The 15897-nt window shown below is 37.4% G+C and overlaps 1 protein-coding gene across 1 annotated transcript; it reads right to left on the bottom strand.

The window, feature by feature from the left end:
• Positions 1 to 980: 980 nt before the first annotated feature.
• LOC135212008 (uncharacterized) lies at positions 981 to 6549 on the bottom strand. Its single transcript, XM_064245285.1, has 6 exons — positions 6426 to 6549; positions 5358 to 5585; positions 4365 to 4554; positions 3571 to 3774; positions 2284 to 2529; positions 981 to 1220 (listed from the first exon to the last, which is right to left on the bottom strand). Exons 1-6 carry the CDS (start codon positions 6438 to 6440, stop codon positions 1066 to 1068), a joined length of 1038 nt encoding a protein of 345 aa, XP_064101355.1. The 5' UTR covers positions 6441 to 6549; the 3' UTR covers positions 981 to 1065.
• Between the last annotated feature and the right edge of the window lie 9348 nt (positions 6550 to 15897).

Here is a 15897-nt window from a genome sequence, read left to right on the forward strand (position 1 = left end):
TGAAGACTGCTGGATGTCTTCTTTTTATTTACACCAACGTTTCGGAAATCATTTCACATCTTGATGGCTATAAATAGAATGAATTTTTACAACATGAAAAATTATTGAACTTAAGCTCACCAAGAGCGAAAATCTTACGAGTTGTATATATATATAGATATCTATATAATATATAATATATATATATAGATATATATAATATAATATACATATATGGCTCAATGCAGCAGTCTGAAGTGAAGCAAAGCAGTAAAGAGTAATCCAAAATATATAACAAGTGCAGTATATAGTAACAGAATATAAGGAGCAGTAAATGCAGTATATAAGAAAATAGTATATGTAACAATACACAATTGAGGTTCGAGAACGTCTTGTACTTTGCCACATGATTTATCGAATACATTACCCTTTAATCCGTAAAAGGCTTGATTGTCATGAATTCTGCCTTCCATCCAAGTATTTTATAGCTCCTTGGTTATTCGAGATTCATTCTTTTAAAACTGCCAAACAAGATGGGGAAGATGAGACAGGATAACGAATTCAAAGAGATGATAAACAGATGATTTTGCAGTTCCGAAAGTAGGTTTCAAAGTTTGTGAAAAGGAAGAAACATACAAAGGTGCTACTTGGAGTAAACGGTCATGTACTGCTCCTTTCTTCTTGATTTTTCCTTGGCACCAGAATCATACGACTGTCCTTTTAGCCAAAACTTTTTTACTGGACTTACCTGAGAGAGTGGAATAAGGGATAATTTCTGATTCCCTCTTGCCATCTCCCTTTCACTTCATTCTCCGTGAAATCGTGAAATCTTGGTGGATAATTAATATACTTTGTCTATTATGTGGCCTTTCAAAAGCTTTATTTTATAGCAAGTAGAAAAATCCCTATTTATACCATCTTTAATTTTTGTACGCATATATGAAATAAAAAGATTTATACGCTTACAATATCATATGGGTATGTGCATACAAACAATAGTGTGCATGCATATATCTTTTATTAAATATGAGCAATCACATTTTGGTAAGTATTATCTAACTTTTTTAATTTCCTTCTAGTTGAAATTCAAGTGGAACCCTGTCGTCGAAGAGGCTCCTGTTTGCAATATGGCGAAGGACGCTCCCCGGCAGGAGTGAAGTGCCTCTCCGTAGCAGCTATGGGCATCACACTAACATCTTCAAGGTAATTCAGATAGTATGCATAGTCTTCCTCTAGAAGGGCTGTGGGGACAGATATTCTCAGTTTAGTTCAATCATATTTGCTGCAACGTTGCTTAGGTCTAATTCCTGTAAGAAGAAGCTCCAAATGTTATGCCAATGGGTATCTTCACATGGAAAATCAAAATTCAATTCCATCTTGAATCCGGAGAGAAAACGATTATGTCAAGAAACTCGATTCTCCGAGTTTGGGAGTTGTGGCAAGGAGTGTGATTTGAGTTCCGTTCATCTCAGTTTCAGTTTTCCAGTTTCCAGTTGGCACCCTCTGGAAAGCAATCCCAAGCGTCTATCTCTCGGGTCTTCAGCCTCAAGAAGACATGCCTTCCTTCTCTCCTCGGGCTGCCTTGTAGCGCCTTGCAGGACACCACTAGGCCTAGTAACTTTAACCCTAAAATCTTAAAACCCTTAAACTTCTAAGACAGTCACAAGCTACTGAAATTAAGAAATCTTATGGGAAGTCTTTCTCTCACTCTATATTACTGATACTGAAGTTTCGGGCCTATCTAAGATATTCTAAAAAGTCTATCTCTTAAACACGAACTGTAGTGCATTTCTTTTCACAAAATTCTAAACACTACCAAATCATAGACTAGTGTTTTTAATACAATCTCTCTCTCTCTCTCTCTCTCATTCGCTTTTACACACACAGACTCCACTTTGTGGTTGCTATTACATAGTGCTTGGTATCCCAACAGGACTGGAGTTATATATATATATATATATATATATATATATATATATATATATATATATATATATGTGTGTTGTGTGTGTGTGTGTGTGTGTGTGTGTGTGTGTGTGTGTATAAAAGTTCATTGATATAATGTGGTTCGGATCCCACAATAAGCTGTAGGTCCCGTTGCTACTTAACCAATTGGTTCCTAGCCTCGTAAAAATATCTAATATATATATATATATATATATATATACACACATATATATATATATATATATAATATATATATATAGATATATATATATATATATATAGTGTGTGTGTGTGTGTGTGTTAGATCTACAACATTGAAAACATATCAGCACAAAATGAACCAAAAAAAAGTCATACCTTTGAAGAAAGCAACCGCGGTCCCTGCAACAAACTGACGGTACTTGGGGAAGTCTTCTTCCACCAAGTCCTCATTGACAGCGCAGAAATGTGTCTTGTCCACGAAGACTTTGAATTCGTCGTCGAGGAAGTCGGCGTGGGCGAAGTCGGTGGCGTTGATAGACCAGCGGTGGGATTTGGGGTTCAGCGCATTCCAGAATCTTTCGTTGCTGAGTGTTTTGGGGGCGCAAGCGGTGCCCAGCGATCCTGGGAGAGATCGTATAGGGTTAAGGGAGGTGGTGTGTTGATGGATAGGTAAGAGAAGAAGAATTCAATTAACTGAGTGTTTAAATAAATAAAAAAGGTACTTGGATAAATAGATACACAGGTTAGTAAACAGATCACTTTAGGAATTCACTATGAATACCGTATTATTTGTAAATGGACTGAGGAGAAATAATGATTGATTAATTAAAAATGAATGAATATAGAAAATGACAGTGAAACAAATTAATAATGCACACACATAATATAATGTATAGTAAGTAGTATATCTATATTGTTTCAGGTAAAACAAAATTCTAGGGGTACAACGTATATGCAAACCCTTCATTCAAAAATTTCATGAAAATACTTTAGTATAGAAACAAAAACAAATGAAAAGTTATAAGCATGAATACATATTATATACATAAATATAAAAGATACAGGTATTATAAATAATTGAATGCTTAAAAACAAGTAGTAGGCAGAGAAATACGTGTTTGTGGCTTTGTAAATGTGACAAGAACTGTAAATAGTAGGTGTATAATACATACATATATATTACTATATATATATATATATATATATATATATATATATATATATATATATATATATATATATATATATATATATATATATAATATATATATATATATATATATATATATATATATATATATAATGGTACTGAGAGTGTTCCTTGCTGGACGAGTGGTTTTCGCGCACGGCTGCTATTCCGGTGGTACGAAGTTCGAATCCCGGCTCGGCCCATGCGGAATCAGGGGAATTTATTTCTGGCGATAGAAATTCATTTCTCGATATAGTGTGGTTTGGATCCCACAATAAACTGTAGGTCCCGTTGCTAGGTGACCAATTGGTTCCTAGCCACATAAAAATATCTAATCCTTCAGGCCAGCCCTAGGAGAGCTGTTAATCAGCTCAGTGGTCTGGTAAAACTAAGATATACTTAACTTTATGGTACTGAGAGAGAGGGAGAGAAAGAGAGAGTACCTGTTGTCCATACCTTGTTCTGGACTTTACCTTTCTTAGCATCATATCCAGTATACAAATGTAATGTAGGCGTGATGAAATTGAGCTCCTCTCCTGGTGTTATGCAGAAATCGTCCACCAGTCCGAATGGGTCAGCGCCATCTACTGGGCTCATGAGGACCAGACCCTTGAAGTTGCCACAAGTCTCTTTCAAGTACAATACGATGACGTGACTGCCAGCCGAGTGGGAGTTGCCTGAAAAGTCAAGAAAAGTGATGTTTTTAGTGGTCGTTACCATCTCGATTGAATTTTACAGCTCATGCTGTATGCACCTCCACCACCTCTCTAACTTTTGAGGTTTCTTTGGTCCGAACTGTGGTTTTCAATGAGGTTCTATACTATGATGGGTAATGCCTTTCCTTTGCTCTAAGAGAGTCCAGAGCAGTGAATTGGTGGTCATTTTAATAATAGGCATTTTAGTTATTTCAGGAGATTATTAATGAAAAAAGCACTCCACAGTACAGAGGCAAATATAAACCCCTTGTAACTAAGAGGAATACTCTTGAATGCCAGAGTCGACAAAATTGGAACGTGGGTATTGTTTGAATGAATTTGGAACGAGCCTCGTGTGATTTAGATAAACTCATGATTCACCCCATGCCTTCACATACGATATTAAAGAACTAATATTCCTCCACAAATAAAAGTTAGCATGACTAATCTTTGTATTTCTGATGTGATTTTGCAGGGGAGTACATTGGCTCCAGTAAAAGAAGCCAGATCTCCTACTAAAATAAAGAAGAAGAAGAAAAAGAAAATTGACAAATGTCCGAAAGGAACCTCACCAAACAATGTCTGGAAGTCGAATGTGACATTTGCAGGGACGCCATTCTCATGCAGGACGTCTTGCATGTTCGCTTCAGCCCAATCCAAGATGCTTCGGAAGTAAGGCAGCTTTTCGCTCGGCTTAGAGGTCACTGCCGTCAGGAAAGGGGTCACAACCAAGAATCCGTGAGATGCCATGTGTGAGAGCACCTGGGAGGATAGAGAGCGCTTAGTACAGGACTATGAAGGTTGAAAATAGGTTGTAATATGTATTGATGAATATGGCAAAACTGCTATTCATTTTCAAGGCAAGTATCTACAGATACGTGTGCCCGAATGCCACAGAAGAGGGACAAACGACGTCAAGGAAATTCTCGTCAAATACGGATACGAACAAGAATAGATAAAGGTAAACTCTTATCCATAATTGTTTGGATGCATGGGTAAGAACTTTGTTCTTGGAAATGGGTCACGGTTTCAACTTTAAAATTATTTCTCAACTTCGAAGTTTTCCTGAACCTCACTACAATTTTGGGATAAATCTCCTGGGCTGAGGATGCACTCAGGCACTTTTCTTTGTTCATTTATATCTATCTATCTATCTATCTATCTATATATATATATATATAATAATATATATATATATATATATATAATATATATATATACACTTATTCGTGAGAGAGATTACTTATTATGAATAAAAATAACATTAGTCATTATCATCATCATCCAATGGTTATAAATCCCATAACCGCAAAAGGTAAAATAATCTTGGCGAATATTTCCACAGTCATGGGAGATGTATACAGTTTTCTAAAACCTATCGACATTTCTTCTTCATTTCATCATTTTGATTACTGTATTACTTCAACGAACGACTGTGGTAGCATCCTCCGATGCTCAAAATATTTGCCAAAAGCTGAGAAATGACAGTAAACATTCATTCTGCAAGGAACTTCCTGATAGAGACAAGTTATCCCCTGAGCCACAACCTCTCTGGTTTTACTTACTTTGGTATAAGCAATTGCAGGAATGTTCATGGCCAATCCATCTGCGAAATACAGGACGGGATAGTTCCCCGGTGTCATGGGAGTCCAGACGTTCAGTTCCACTCCTGAAAGTCCGGTTGTTTGAGGCAGCAAGAGGTTCACTTTGACCTCAAGGGGCCCTGGGGTATAGGGGTCCACTGTAGCGGTGGGCTTACTGCTGACGTAGCCCAGCAACAAGACTACAGTAATCTGCGGAATAGGTTTTTAGCAAGACTGTTCACCTCTTTTGCAAATAATATATTTGGATTACTGATAATCATAATGGCACTTTTTACCACGTATTATTGTTTATGAAAATTGTTTTCAGCCCAGAAAGTCCCTTGTTTTGAGAAGAATGGATTTTTTTTATTGCTTGTCATATAGAATAACTTCCTGACAGAGTTCGCGGAAGATGTATTTTATAACTGAAACCATGTGTTTAAAAATTAGGTTTTTTTTTTCTCTCACAAAAATGGCATTTGTTAGGGACAGAAACTCCTCAGAATATTATTAATAAGCACTCAGTGTATGTCGTAGCTCAAGAATTAAACTATCTCAGTAATTAAAGAGAGTTTGTGAGGAATATGACACCCATTCCTATTTTCTTGGAAGTAAAAGTCATACCGGAGGAGATCAATCGGTCACTTGGTGTCTTGTTTTCTCTTGTATGGCAGTCTTTCACAGATTCTAAAGGTGTTATGGTTACATCAATAATTTTATATTTTTCGCGGTTTTGTGCAAAAGTAAGGAAAATGTCAGGGACTACCCGGGTAAGCAGACTCCAGCTAGAATTTAGACAACATCCTAAATAATTAATTTCCCTTTTGTTCACACAAATGACCACCGAAGGTTGGAAGAATGAGAATCGATACGTGATTATGCTACTACTGAATTTAAGGACGTCCCGAGTATCACTGGATGAAATGATCGTACATTATAATATAAATATAGATCCTGCAAATCATTCTTCGCCACTGATTACCAGGAGATGAAGTACTGGGGCTTCCTAAAACGCATTACGTAAATATACTTATGTCTGGACGTACTTACCGCCCGAATAACCATTTCAGAACAACGGATAGGATTGGACAACCGACTGGTCAAATTAAACAAGGACCTGCGTAATGCAGCAGCTCCAATGCACTTAATATATAATATATCACCATGGGTCCTCTTTGCCCTCTATCAGAAGCGAAGGTGCCGGTTAGGGAAAACTCGTAACATTATGGTATCAAGATTTCCAGATTGGCCAGTGATGATGGAAAGACTGGCAAACGTTACTGAATAAATTTATTTTATTTTTATTTTTTTCAAGCAGATGCGCATTCTGGTCGGGTTATTAATGGGAATAAACTATGACAGGAATACCATACTCATTGCCATTACAAGACGATTAAAAATAGTATGTGAGAATTACTGGCCTCTCATTTCCCACGAAGCTGAGTACTACTTCAGTACCTGTTGTTATTCAGGGTCATTCATTTGAGAACAGATGAACTAAGTGACCTTCGCGATGAATAAATTCACCTACAAAGAAGTCTGAAAGCCTCAGTGAATCTTTGTAGAACTGCGTTACAAAAAAAAAAAAAAATAATACAAAATAAAAAAACTTTCACTCCACAAGTGAATTCAGCTTCACACATTTTGCTTGAGCTATGTAGTGTTTGTTTGTTTTTGTTTGTTTTTATGGCGTTTTTACGTTGCATGGAACCAGTGGTTATTCAGCAACGGGACCTTGAGCTATGTATTGAAAACATAAAAGTTAAGATTTACTTTTGCCAGCTTCAAGTCCAAACTTGACGCAAAACAGATGTATGTTACCGACGGCAGAAACTTGACATGTTCTAGTTTTTTGTAATCCAGTTTGACAGCGTTAACATTAACATCTTTTTCGCCATCTGTACTTCAGAATCTGGCAATGCTCACAGTTTTTCTTTCATCAGCTGTATATTTGAATTCACAAATTGGTGACTTGAGTCACAAACTGCGCATTCGAGTTTATCAGAGCCCAGACTTTAGGCGCAAATTGCACATTCAGGCTTGACAGAATCAAACTTAGGTTATCAAATGCACATTTGAGCTTGACAGAGTCTAGACTTTTGTCCCTAGCCGTACTCTTGAATTCCAGACTTTATCTCCAGTTGTAGTACACTTGAATTTGATAGAGGTTATTAGAAGTAGAAGGAAGTAGCTTAACATATAAAAACTAGAATTTAATTATTTTGAAATAGGACAGTAATACAGTGTTGGCTATGAGCATCAACAAAATATCTGAAAATTTGGTTGCAAAGACTTAAGTGACAAGTTTCTTAGTCTTGAGGTGATAAGGTCTCGAGTCAAAATTAGTCTTGAGCTGATAAGATATCGAGTTTCTCTTTTCTCAAGGGAAATGAAAGATGAAAAGACACATGTTCATGGTAAAACCCAAAGGAGAAGTGACATAGAGTACAATTGATCACTGGACCCTTGCTCTACGGGAATCTATTTTTGTCTGGTCTTAGATTAATATACGTCTTTCTGACGGGAAAGTTCTCATATGACGATAAATACCTGAAATAGTTTATCATTCATGTTCATGAACGAAGAATTCTGCAATAGACACACTGCAGAAGTGGGTGTGACTGGCATACCTATGGAAAAAGCCGATTTATTTCAATTTAGATTTCTGATACGGACTTGAAACGTACATCTGGCAATACTGAATGCTTATCCAGAGAGAATGGGCAAAAAACATGGGAATGTAGAATAATCTGGGAAAGCACAGAATTTCTTGTTGCAGATTTCCTTAACTTCAGCTTTGTTGATTCCAAGCTTATATAAACATGTTTACCTAACGGCACTGTCACACGGTACGTCGCTAATGAACGGCCCCAATGGATGGTTTGCGTACGGAGGGAGCGCCATCAATGCACCTCATACTGTTCACCGTAGGCATTACTATCGGGTACTTGCAAGTCCCTTTGGCCTTTAGCTGCATCCACTTTTTGAGCCTTTGACTTTACTTACATTGCCGGTTCCTTTCTTCGGAGTGGCTGTTCAACCTCTCTAACTGTTACTTCTTAACTGTAACTGTGGGGATTTCTCTCTTTTCCACCGTTAGATTCGTGTACTTCATCTCATTCACTTTCTGGATCTCTTTATCATACTGTCTAACCCCTCCAACTCTCTCCTTTCCCTGTTTTAAGCCGCCGAATCTTTTTCTTCCCACCATTATCCCTACATTAAGGGGTCGGTTGCCTGATGCGCCTTCTCCACTGCCTTCTGTAGGTGAGTTTACACTAGGCTTCACCCCATGCTGCATGCAAAACTCATCGCCAACTACTCCAAAATTCTTGCAGGCCCCGCCTACTGGACTGCTCATTAGGGTGAGTTAATGGTGTGGCATGACTCTTGATGAGCAGTCCAGTAGGCGGGGTAGCAAGAATTTGGGAGGGGTTGGTGATGAGTTTTTTGCATGCAGCGTGGGGTGAAGCCTACTGTAAACTCGCCTTATCAAGGGCATCATCCTCCACCAAACCTCTTCTCTCCATATCTTCCGTCACTTTATCTCGCCATCTAATTCTCTGTCTCCCTCTCGATCTTCTTCCTCTAACAGGTTCCTCCCAAACCTTCTTCACTCTCTCCTCGTCATCCATCCTCAACACATGCCCATACCATCTCATTCGTGACTCTTATCACCTCCGCAATCCTTACTAAGCCCCTGCCGAATGGCAGAGTGTGAACCAGTGCTTTGGCTAGACAGCCTAAATTGCTTCAGGCTGTTTTCTCCTTCGCGTGATGAATGCTTCCTTTGTCTCTCGTTATCTGGAGGACATCTTTTGTTTAGTCATAACGTGTCATATATTTGCGACACATGAAATTCCTTGCCGTCAAAATATCACCTGTACAATATCCTAATTTATGTAATGTCGTGAACATATTTTTCTCCTCCAATATCTTACCAGGATTCTTCATTTTTTTTTTCATGGACGCTGACTATAAATTCGGCAACAGAACTCCAGTTCCAAGAAGGGAAATCATCTGAATGTCACCTTGAACACCAGTAATACATTCATGAAATTACGTACCGTACACAGTCAAGGAAGTTCTAGAATTAGTGATATAGCTGCATCAGGATTACGTTCAAGCAATTCTGAAACATAAAAAGGATTATTTATAAGGAGAAGAACTGCTGCTTAGAAGAAAACCATATTTAAGGACACATGGTACTAGGAGGATCAAATAGGTGTCACGAGGTTCTTGTTTCTATCGGTCTAGGTAGACTAAGTCACGCATCTAGTAGACGGCGATAAGAACATAAACATGAAAGCCTTTGTCATCCGATTTGACAAAAAAAATAAGTAAGTCTAAGCTAAAAGGATTTAAATTGCTCAAGATTTAACAAGCGGCCACAGTCATGTCTCCACGAAATAGTCATATTTGGTAGCAAGAACCTACTTAATTGTTACCGAAATGATAAGATCTTCCGTTTTCTCTCATTTCCCAGATGAGATGAAACAGGTAAGAAAAATGCGGGTTAATAATAATATTAATAAAAAAAAGGTATTTTCTTGAAACAAAAGAAGTGACTTACACGTCCGGTCGAAGGACTATTGTTATAGGAACTCGTTTATATGTTCTTAGATTAGTATTGATAAGAGGTACTGTTATATTCGTTCTCTTAAAAAAGAAATTTTCGTTGTCAGCTTATTTTTTCTACTTAATCGAGAGAGAGAGAGAGAGAGAGAGAGAGAGAGAGAGAGAGAGAGAGAATCTGTTTACTAGACTGGGGCAATGCTTATTACATCACAGTCTATAGTACTGTAAGGACAACGCTTTTTCCCTATTTTCATTGTATTCAATCATCAAGTCGCGTTGTTCTTACTTCCATCCGATAGAGCGTTCCGCGGCCTTTCCGCCGATGTATAAACACATGTAATTTCATTATTTGTATACCATATTATCCTTATATGTATGATTGTAAGAAAACACAAATCTCTTGTCTCATGAGTCATTTCTGCTCTCGATGCGAGACTGTACTACTTATCCGTCCGCACCTGTCTATGTCAACCCAGTTCGTCTATAAATAAATATTACGGGCTGCTCTGTGAGCAAGAGCCCGTGCTGATACAAGGTCAGCTTAATCAAAAACAACAACATAAATAAATCATCAGTATCCCAGCTACCTGTCTTAATCTCTGGTCCTCACAATACTAACATCCGTCAGCCGATCATTGGTCAGAAATATATGAACGTCCAAGACACTTATTCTTCCCTGAAGAATGATTCACTCGCTGTGAATCATTGTTTTTTTAAAGTATAACGTCATCTATTATTGCCGTTTTCTCCTTATTCAAGGAAGAATGCTTCCTCGTCTGGAGGACTTCTTTGGTCGTGTGACAGTATATTGCGAAAATGGAAAATTTGTCATGAAATGCCTCTGGGACAATATCCTTATTTACACAATGTCAAGGACATACCCATTTTTTATTATTATTATCTGATGTTATCTTTGGGGGCTTTGTTGTCATACAAGGGCATCTGAAGGGAAATGTTTAGTATTATTGCTCATAAGCAGACAAAATAAGCGAAATAAGATTACGAAAATATACAAAAATATAACGGCAATGCAAGGTTTTTAAATTTATAATTATTTATCATTGTCATCTATATTTTTGTTAGCATCTCACGCTTTATCTCCGTTTTCTGTGGAGTCTATTAAAATTCGCTTCAGCTGAGAGAACTCACTGATTAGTTGACTCGGGTAGGTCACAGACTGACACTCACAGGGCCCAGCCCTGAGTGGAGTGGAGTGGAGAGAAGGGCATAATTATAACAACCATACCCCAACGGTTTCCTGAGAACCGGTAGTTTAATGCCCTCTAGAGCCTTTCCTCTGAAGTACAAACCCTTACAATTGAACAACAGTATTGATAATAATAACAATAGCTGACCTCGTGTCATTAAGAATATGTTTGTTTTAATATCCATGTGCTTATAGTAAATTGAGACTGCGAATTCGATGCAATCTCATTTTATAGGCTTACTCTGCATAGCTACTATGGCTTTGTTATCTACGTAGAGGTGCTCGTACTAAACAAGGCGGAAGCTCCTTGTGACGTCGTGTTTAGTACTAGCCTCTGGGGATTAGTATTATATGGCTACACCCATTTCTATGTTGTGTGGTCGACAGATATTATTAATAAACGATATCTTGTGCGGCTGTCAACTTTATATTTACCATACGGTGTTTAGTACTAGCACCTCTGAGTATGTGAAGCGTAGATAACTATACTCTGTTTTTTTTTTTCATCTGTCCATCCGCCTGTGGTGTTTCCGTATGGTAACACTGCGTCCCGGGCTTTTGATAGTTACATTCAGCTTACATTCAACAATAATAATAATATCCTATTTCGAATATTAACGGTTTACTTCACACAGTAAATTATTAAAACAGTTTTCAGTTGCAAATGTACACCCAGATATCCTTTTATTTACCTAAAACTTACACATACCGTAACTATTTAAAGCCCGTAACGCAGTGTTACCATACAAAAACACTATAGGAGGATGGACAGATGGAAAAAAAAACAGTATAGCCAAAGTAACACCGTTTAATTGTATGATATAGGCCAAAAACAGAGGTTGTCGTAAGTAAATGGACTGTCACAGACATAATATAGTTTGCTTAGGTAATATATATATATATTAATATCATATATAGATAATAATATATATATATATATATATATAATAGATAATATAATCCTAAGCAAACGATTATGTCTGTGACAGTCAATTTACATATATATATATATATATATATATATATATATATATATATATATATATATATTCACAGGTGGCTATTTTATGTTCACGCATATTAAACCACATTTATCATTTAATTCCAAATTGCCGTTACAACAGAGTAAAATAACTTCTACCCAGGGGATTAATAATTGATAAGTCATCCTTCCCCAGCCAGGTTTCGAACCTGGTGCTTTGGTTAAGCAACGACTAAAACAGTTGAATATATATATATATATATATATAATATATATATATATATATATATATATATATATTAGCTCACAAAGATATATACCACAGATAAACGAACAGGATGCCAGGCTGAGAGAGATGGAAAATTAAAGAATCTTCTCAAGGTTCCGGATGCTTTAGCATCTATTGTTTCTTACAGAAATTGTCCAATGACGTCACGAATACTCTGAGGTGAGGTTCTTGCCTCTTCCGCCGTAATGATATGCTAATTATGTCTAATGATTGTGAAATTAAGTGGCTAGTTGCGTAAACCATTTTGCTTGTGTTTGTTCGTAGGAAAATAAACGTGTTTTCTAGCTTCTTTAAGTTCGGTCTAATGCTAGTTTTACTTACGGCCACGAGTTACTTTTAATATGGTAATTGGCACCTCCAGTGAAATATTTTCATGTTTATGACAGAATATATAAACAGAGTCCAAGTAAATGCTACAGTAAACCTCTGAGGTGTGGAGCTTCGACACTGAATTTTGTTCGATCCCATAATTGTGATAAGCTCCTTTAACTTAGTCTTGAATTAATTCATCATAGTTCAACAGTAAAATATAGTACTCCTCTTAAAAGTGGATGTGGAGTCTGAACATTCACGATTAGAGGTTGAAACATCTTCACAGAGCAAGCAGATAGCACTGGTGCCAGCAAAATGAAGGGGAAATCCATAGCCTTATCAGCGATGGTCACGCTGTTAATCTTTGTGGCGCTGCCTTCGGCATCTTCAGCCCCCTTGTCCGAAATGAAACACGTAACCCTCCACGTTCGGTCAGAGATTCTGGACGGCCACAAGATCGTCATCACCCTCGAGCCTCTGGGCAACGACAGCAAGCAGGACGTGCCTGTCGAGGTCCACGACTCGGCAGACGTCAAGGTAGTGAATCGCGGAAAATCAACCGAATCGGCAAAGAACGAAACCGTTGAAGCCTCCACGGAGCTTCCCGCCAATTCTTCTGCAAGCGCGAATGAGACCACCAGCACCACAACGACGGCATCGCCCGAGACAGGCGTCGTACCAGCTCGTCCTACGACGGCAGAAGATGGGTTCATCGTGCAGTTTCCCGACGTCAAATGCCCTTCGGGCCAGAAGCACGACCCGAACGGAAAGTGTCGCGAGATTTACTACTCGAGCAACGCAGGGAAAAGCTTGGACTCCTTTAATTTCCTTCGGAAAAGCAAGGCTTTCCACAACAAGAAGTACCACTGGGGGAAGCCTGCTTTTGCATGAGATGTATTTCTCTGGAAATTCGCTCTGAAAACTGCAAATGTAAACATTCAGGGTAATCAATGATTCGGCAAAATTTCTACAGCTAGCCACACTAGATATGCAACGCTTGTAGTCTTGAAATAAAATTTTGTTAAGCTTTTCACAGGAAAAATAATGATAAAAGTAGACGACCAAGAATGCATATGCATATTCATACAAAGAGGGATACATCTTTTTTTTTTTAGATATATGATATTCCAAAGTGATATTCTGCAATTGTAAATTATCCTTTTTATGCAGTTTCAGTTTCTGTCGCTTTCATATCATTCCGAAGAGCTTTTCCGTTGAAACCTTTTATCTGAATTTTCTGAATAATGACTCTCTTGACCCAGGTCCTGGCGTGAATGGGAAATGCATTGTTCACTTCATTTCAAAATTCAGGTTCAAAGTTTTCAGAGGAAAACGCATCCAATGGTAAGTTCTGGTGAACCTGGCCACTAGATTCTGTGTCTGTTAGAGCATAAGTAACAGCATGAATGGTGCGAGCCTTCAGTTCAGTAGGTGAATAAAAGATTGCTTATTCTTCATCTGTCGATGACATTTTGAAATGTAAACTTTGATTTTTTCCATTTTTTTATCTGCCTGTTTAATCTGTTGTAATTTAGAATTAAGTTTGGTACATGTTACAGTAATGCTAATATCATTGGTAAACCTAATTTACATACAAATTGGTTATATAATGCGACTATTTCAATATGCAACTGTGATACAGTGAACTGAATTAACTAAAATTTTATTGACTAATTCAAATTCGATCGGTAGCACAAATTTTTATAGAATTGGTGATAGAATTATTTTGCACCTAATCACTAACCTTTTAATCGACTTATATTAATGTTAAAAAAAAGTGAAAACGGTGTGGTTCCATAAAGTCTGGCCCTCAGGTAACGAGCCCCTGAGGATCCGATGGTTGAGCCTATTCGAAAATCCTGGGGGATTTGTGGATCCCAGGCCCAGGTCAACATCCCCTGGTCTATACGATTGTCTGGTGGCTGCCACTTCCTCTACATGAACCTTTGTTTGAAGTTTAATCTTGTCTCTATATCCCTAAGTATGAAAGATATAGTCACATCATCCGTGCATCTTATGTCTAGGCCAGTTCCTTACGACGCTCCTGATTGGCTGTTGATAAGCCAATGACAGGGTTGGAATTTGAAACTCTCAGTCTCTCGAGAGTGTTCACATAGGCAGGATGTATGTTCTACCCCTCCTGAGAGATACTTTTGACGGACGTATCCCTCAGGAAAGGTGGAACATACATCCTGCCTATGTGAACTCTCGAGAGAGACTGAGTTTTTCCAGCCCTGTCATTGGCTTATCAACAGCTAAGCAGGAGCGTCGTAAGGGACTGGCCTAGGCATCAGATGGCCTGGTGATGTGAATCAACCATAGCGCCATTTGCTTCTCTGTACGAGTTCACATCTCCCTTGAAAAGAGTAGACTGCAATGCTAATCATTTTTAAAAATAATAAACCTGTAATGTATTCTTTGTTTCGCCAAGTCTATTCAAGTTCAATATTGGGGAACCACACGAGATAATGAAAGACGAATCCAAATGTAGTGCCCAGTAACACAATGTAATCAGCTTTACTGAAAATTTTGTAGCAGATGAATAAAAGATCGGCATATCTGTTGTTTTATTATCGTATATTGCCTTTCTGTCAACGATGGACGAACATGAACTCAGAAATAAGTTTAGAGTTTAACAACTATCCTTATTAAAACACACATTCTCCCTCTCTTTTCTTTCTTTCTACACACAAACACACACACACACCACACACACACATATATATATATATATATATATATATATATATATCTTATATAAAGAAAAATCACTGCAGATCGGTAGTTGCCACTGTGAATGGATACCAGATAATCCAGGAAGTTAATGAGGTAGGTCATTGTACAACACCCCCCACTCTCTCTCTCTCTCTCTCTCTCTCGCTCTCTCTCTCTCTCCTCACTCTAATATGTATATATATATATATATATATATATATATATATATATGTATATATATAATATATATATATATATATATATACATATATATATACATATATATATATATATATATATATATATATATCATATATATACACACACACGCATATATATATATATATATATATATATATATATATATATATATATATATATACACACACACAGATAAATAAAGTCATTAACCAAAGAAATAACATGGGTGAGTTGAGTG

Source organism: Macrobrachium nipponense, chromosome 40, assembly GCF_015104395.2.
Source record: "Macrobrachium nipponense isolate FS-2020 chromosome 40, ASM1510439v2, whole genome shotgun sequence".
In the NCBI taxonomy this organism is placed as follows: domain Eukaryota; kingdom Metazoa; phylum Arthropoda; class Malacostraca; order Decapoda; family Palaemonidae; genus Macrobrachium; species Macrobrachium nipponense.

Coding starts and splice junctions, on each gene's coding strand:
- LOC135212008 (XM_064245285.1), bottom strand. Junction 2,530..3,570: donor TGGATATGATGCTAAGAAAG/GTAAAGTCCAGA, acceptor GATCTCTCCCAG/GATCGCTGGGCACCGCTTGC. Junction 1,221..2,283: donor CGCGGTTGCTTTCTTCAAAG/GTATGACTTTTT, acceptor CTGTCCCCACAG/CCCTTCTAGAGGAAGACTAT.